The sequence below is a fragment of the Centruroides vittatus genome, unplaced genomic scaffold (genome assembly GCF_030686945.1).
Source record: "Centruroides vittatus isolate TY-2023 unplaced genomic scaffold, ASM3068694v2 contig_1832, whole genome shotgun sequence".
Lineage (NCBI taxonomy): Eukaryota > Metazoa > Arthropoda > Arachnida > Scorpiones > Buthidae > Centruroides > Centruroides vittatus.
Window position 1 is genome coordinate 629,045 of NW_027121128.1, and position 6,533 is coordinate 635,577.

The 6,533-nt window shown below is 30.9% G+C and overlaps 1 protein-coding gene across 7 annotated transcripts in view; it reads left to right on the top strand.

Annotated features, from left to right (window-relative positions):
* The window catches only part of raw, a 57,689-nt gene extending 53,866 nt beyond the window's left edge, over positions 1–3,823 (top strand). For all 7 annotated transcript variants that reach the window (XM_067264247.1, XM_067264243.1, XM_067264246.1 and 4 more), the window contains 3 exons: positions 601–745; positions 974–1,057; positions 3,000–3,823. In XM_067264247.1, coding sequence (XP_067120348.1) covers positions 601–745; positions 974–1,057; positions 3,000–3,140 — 370 coding nt within the window. In that variant the 3' untranslated portion in view covers positions 3,141–3,823. The remainder of the gene's footprint in view (positions 1–600; positions 746–973; positions 1,058–2,999) is intronic.
* The last annotated feature ends 2,710 nt before the right edge of the window (positions 3,824–6,533 follow it).

The window sequence follows — 6,533 nt, forward strand, 5'->3', positions numbered from 1 at the left end:
TGTTTGCATTCCTCTTATTTTTATAAAATAGTTAAATTCACAAGTATTTTAAAATACAAAAAAATCAAGAGAAAGTAACAATATAAATCCAATTTCACAATCACAAATGATAGTTGTATATTTATGCTAACTGTATCACAGTTAAAACAAAGATAGGACACTATGAAGTAATATTGAACAAGTAGAAAAATGGTTCCTTTATTTTTCTTAATTACTTTTACCTTTTTCTTTTTCATATTTATTGCTTCCTCTTAAAATACTTTTTAATTCTGTTTTATGATTTGATGATAACATTTTTCCTCTTTTGAATAAAAGATTGGATTTCATCCACTATTCTAAAGTTCTTATTTCTTTGGTGTGCATACTGAAAAGTTTGCAAAAATTTAGGATAAAGCACTTTTAAGGTAATACAAAATGACATAAATTTTTACATTATACCTGATGACATGGAGTAAATTTTTCAACTGGGAAAAAAAAATTGTGTCATTTTTGCAAAATAGATTTATTTAAAAAAAAAAAAAAAATAGAAATAAATAATTTTAAGATAAGATTGTTGTTATTATTATTAATTTATATTTGACTTTACTTTTGATTCAATAGGAAGCATGGTCTCACTTATTTTTCTCCACAAGAAGAACCGTGGAACAAGCGTTTGATTCCACTAGAAGCTGCGGCAATGGAAAACAGCAGAATTTTATTATTTGTTATTACCAAAGACACGAGATCGTTAGCTCAAATGACTATTGTAAGTTAATTGGATTGTAAACATTGTTTCCTATCTATCTTTTAGTTTACATCAGTTTAAAAAATAAGTGTATTGCTATTCACAAAACAAACTTTATAATTGTACAAATGGAATTTGTACAATTATAAACACCCAAACATCAAAATAAAAATTGTAATTTGTGTTTTTTAACATTAATTTGGTCTAGACTCTTAAAATTTTTATTGAAAATATATATTTTTTTTACAGGCAGGCCATTATGTCGGATTTGGATGTCAGATGGTGCTGTGCATTCAGTATCTGGAAGATAACGTCGAAATCAATGGTGAAAAAGTATGTAAAGTAATTTTTCTTGCTAATTTTTGGTCAGTCAGTTGATTATTAATTATATGCTAGTTGAGGTTGTAAAAATGATAATGTTTTTTGTAAGGAAAACACTGCAGTAGGTATATGAATATTTTACATGCCAGATTAATTTCTCACAACTTCAAGGATCAAATTTGTTTAGTTGCCAAACAGCTACATTACATTTAAGTTAAATCCTACACTTTTACATTTATAGTGATCAAACTAGTACCCTTAAATATAATCCAATGCTAACAATTTAAAGCCTATTCTCTCTTTTGTGGAATATGTACCAATGATCCTTGTCATGCTACATTAATCATTTTCTGTACAAAAAGATTACAAGCAAAACAATTTAGATTCATTTTTGTAACTTATGTTTAACTTCCTGTATAAAGGTCATGTTTATATCAGGAACTAAAGTATTTATATGGCAGTACATAACTATTTCCAAGATAAATAATCCAATAAAGACCTGGAATTTTTGAATTTGTAACTCTGATTATGATGTCAAATAAAACACCATCTATAAATCAATCATATTTAAATATAAATATACTGGAGTTACCTTTGAGACAATCCTACCTTTGTAATATTTATTTCCAATAATGGTTGCTTTTTACTTTTTGACATGAGCAATGAAAAGTGTCAGAGTAATAAATGTTCCATTTTGAGTGGAATAGATTTTCTTCTAGTAAACGTAGATCAGCTTGACCTCCTATCATAGAGAAGTTCAAACTGCTGCTTTTAGCATTCTATTGTACTCGGAAAATAGGGATTAAAGTTTAAGGACCCTCACCCCTTTAAATGGATATGGTCCCGTCCAATTGCACATTGGGGATGGCCAGGTCTAATATACCAATCCACACTTAAAATGAGGAGGAGGAGACAGTATTTGCCATTTGTTTGATTTTAAAATATTTTGATTTAAATTACTATATAATTTAGGATGTTGATGGCCTATTAAGTCTTAACTCTCTAAATTATACAACCTCCATCTTGACCCCAAAATCATTAATACAAATTTTTGATTAAGTTCCCCTAGCAATTCGTATTAATGCAAGTTGACTGTATTTTAAATAAATAGTTTTTCACTCAGTGACTTAATCATCTACCATATAAATGCCAAATGCTTCTTTTTAACACATTGTAGATTCGATAATTAAACAGGTGGTGATATTTTATCCTAACCCGTGAAATATCTTACCATAGACTTCAACATTGCACCATCGATACAAAATTTTAAGTATTTTTAATTTATGCAGTTATCAAAACTACAAAAAAGACAGCAATAAACTAGATTATTATTTCATTTATGTATCCTGTTAAGATTTTCAACTTTCACACCAAAGACAATTGGAAATTAGATAAATATTATAAAATAATCTACAGAAACTCACTTCTTTCATAATTACAGCTACTTTTCAATGCATTCACTTTTAAAGTCCAGATGTTTGTCATAGTAACATAAGCTTTTGCAAAGCCCGGCAAAAGAAGTCTCTTGCCAATTTTGGATCCGGCTTATCCAGCAACATTTAATGAGAAAACAAATGGAAGTCAGAAAGTGCCGGATCGGGACTACGTGGCAAGTGTTCAAAGATTTCCCATGCTCTGAAAAGAACGTGCTTTACAATAATGCACAGCCAAAATTACTCCAGAGCTCGTAGGCTTTTTATCGTCGGTCTGTGGCCAATCTGAAGATGACCGTGTAAGATTGGGTAAGCTTGTCAAAGACAAACATCCAAACTACAAAGGCAAATGTGTTGAAAGATAGCATAATTTTCCCAGTTGAAATTTGAGGTTAGACTAGAAACATACAGAAATTCTGCATACTTACAGCTTTCTAGGTTTGGTAATTCAGAATAATGCATTTCTTTTTGGGTGAAAAATATTTTACAGTAAAATGTAGCTAATCATCTCTATTTTGCAGCTCTCGAACCAGGCGGTGAAAGACTACAATCGAGGTAGGGTGTACCTGTCTGATCTGGCAAACCGAGCCGGAATTCCGGTGTTCGAGGATCTCGAAGAGGCCGTGAACTGTGCCGCGCAAAAGTGCCTGTCGAGCTCTTAGTGCAAAAAAAAATAATAATAATAAAAACAAAAAAAAAAAATTAAAATAAAATAAAACAACAAATGATTACCTCAGACGGAAGGACAAACTCAGGCAGCGAGTCGAGAGGTGCGGATTATTAACAAAACTATTTTCTACTTTGATTTTTATATCATTTTGTGATCTGTATTGACGACATTCATCAACATAAAACGAATGTTAAAGTTCAAGCGCTTTGTTGCATTGAGTTTGGACATTTCTACTTAAGACGACAAAAGCGTCCTGTCGTAATTTAACATTTATTCGACTGTACATTGTTTATATAAATCTAAAAATGATTCATAACTGTACAAAGCAAGCATCTGTGTCATATACATAAGCCATTTTTTTCCCCACGAAATGTCGAGAATTTTAGTACGACGAGACGGCATCAGTTTTGATGCAATTTTAAATTAAGGTTTTTGTTTTTTTTTGCTTGTCTCGTGAACTTGTGCCTAAATTAATTTGTTATTTTACAACTATCTGAAGTGTATAATAGTTTTATTTCTATCTGGGACTTTTAAAACACTTTTTTTTTTGTTGTTTTTGCAGACAATCGGTCAGAAACATAAGCATTCCTCTTATTGTAATATTTCTGAATTCTGTGTATTATTATTAAATGAAATGTAATATTTCCTGTAGTAAAATCGTTTTAGCATTTTTTACATTGTGATTATCATTTGATTTATGCTTGTACCTAAAATGTCAAATGTTACGTAATGTTTACTCTTGGTCCCAACTGTCTGTTGGTAAGACAATTTCATTTGTTTTTAACTGGTTTTAAATTAAATTAGCAAAGAACTGGCATTGATTGGGGATACTTGATGTTACTTATGCTCTTGATGCCATGTCACTCTGTATCTAAAAATATTTTCCCAAAATTTGCTTTGTAAAAAAGAAGCATCTCATTTTCATCACATGCTGCTTGTTCCAAAGGGACTGTTGGCTCTCTAGAGAGCCACTGGTCTATAAGTTTGGTTGGTTTTCAGCCCTTGTGTATAAGATTTGTTAAAAGCTTTACATATCTCTAGAGATATGTTTACTTTTATTACAGAAGTACCATGTTTGGTACTGCTCTAATACTACAAATGTCACAGTTTTGTCTGTTGGATAAAGGCCGGCCGTAAATGGAAAGCCAAAGTTTCGGACAAAAAGTAATCGCCTGTCTCTGTTTGCATCTGCTCTTGGGGTCTTCAAATGCAAAGACTAGACAGATAGAAACATAATTATACAAGACAATTCACTTTTAAGTACTTTACATTTCTTAGAGTTATCACAGAACTTGTGATACTTTTATCTGTACTGTTTATACTATACTTATTGTCAGAGATAGAAGACCATTTAAATATTTTTATGAATTTTATTATGTTATTAGACTACAAGAGTATGCACTCATCCATAACTCACAAAATTAACGAACTGCCCAGATTGGTTTATAAATTTGATTAATTCAGTATTGAAAGGGAGGGAGTTATTTTAAAATTAAAGAATTTTCAGTACTTGCTAGTACATTGTGTGTCTGTCCTGAAATGCATACTGCAACATAATGAAATCATAGGAATTATTTTCGTTAAGGCTTTTAAATTGTAGCATTTATTTTATCATCATTGGGGTTTGAGTCCTAAATATTTAAGCAAGAAGGTGAGCTTAAAGGATGTTATAAGAGGATAAAAAGCTGAAAGTAAGGAAAAATTTTGCCTTGTAAAAACACAAGCAAATAAGCATGTGCCAGATTATTTTTAATACTGATCTTTTTCCATTTTTCTGGAAAAAATGACCACATAACCTATACATTAGCCTATTATAAGGTATATCTTGCATGATATTTATTATGCAAGTTAAGGAAGTCTTAGAACAACAGTAAGAATTTGCCATTTATGCAGAGTGACAAATTGCCATAATTTAACACCTCCCTAATGATCTATCACAGGTTCATAAGCTTGTCAGGTTCTCCAACTGATGATTATGAAACAGATGGAACTTGTAACTTTGCATTAAATGCCATTACAGAGCTTATCACATTGTTTTGGTGTAGGGATAAATTGGAGATGCAAATCGTTATACCGGTGTCATTTGGTAAAGATTTGCAGTTATACAAAAAATCTCTGGCTTTTGACTGGTGACAAAGTTCAATAATTTAGTAAGCATTAAAATACGCAAGGAAAGGACAATTAATTAATTGTACTTAATGGTCTAAATATTTCTACTGAATGATTTGTAATTAAAAACATTAAGAATAGAAGTTGATTACATTATAAATAAATAAAACATCACATACAAGTAAATATTAAAATAAAAAATGACAACACAAATTTTGTTGAATAAAAAATGAAATAAATCAACTGGAAACAACTTTAGAAGTGTCGAACAGATCTAAACACTGGTTAATTTGTGACAAAATTTGTGTTATCATTTTTCATTTTAATATTTATTTGTGTTTGGTGTTTATATTATAAATAAATAAAATCATTTAAAAATAAAGTTGGACTCATTCAATAAAAATATTCAGACCGTTAATTGGAATTAATCAATTGTCCTTTCCTTGCGTATTTTGATGTTTATGAAATTGTTGATTAATGACAAATCTTTACCAAACAACCCTTATATAACAATTTGCATCTCTTCAATTTATGCAGGGAAACTGCTTTTAATTCAGTGTGAAAATTATTTCTGCATCAAACCAGATGTGATAAGCTCTGTAATGGCATTTAATGCAAAGTTACAAGTATCAAACTATAATCCATTTCATAATCATCATAAACACACTAAACACATATTTAGGAAGTTGCTAAGTGATACAATAAGCTCCCTTTTTACGGTTAGTCAGCATATTCTTCTATTAATAATTTTGATAATGGCAGATGATCGAGGCTCTAAAGTCACAATGCTAGAGAAATTCTCATGACTCGCAGCAAACGTGAGAAAGGCTCCAGCGTTCGACATCACTACATCGGCAACGACATATTTTTGAAAAAAGATTTGCAGCTTGGAATAGAGAAAAGTTAGTATCCTGGAAAAACTAACAGCCTTGGCATTCAAAGAACAGAAAAATTAGATTTTAAGAAAGAACCCGAACACTGAATGCTTACCTTAATTCCTCCTCTAATAATATTGCAAGATAATTTTTATTAATTTGTTTACCTTGGAAAATTATAAACAGTTTTGGACAACTGCCAGGAAGAGGTATGTGCTTCATGCTTTTGACACAACGGCAGCCCCAAGATCAAACAACTCCGATTGGGATCGAATCTGACCTTAATTTTCTTTCACATTTGAGACGGTCTCTAATTTGACTTAGAAATGAAAGGGGGCCAATCAAGTCGCAGAGAAGATTCTTTGAGACTATATCTATAAAAGCCCACGTCCTTGAGACAT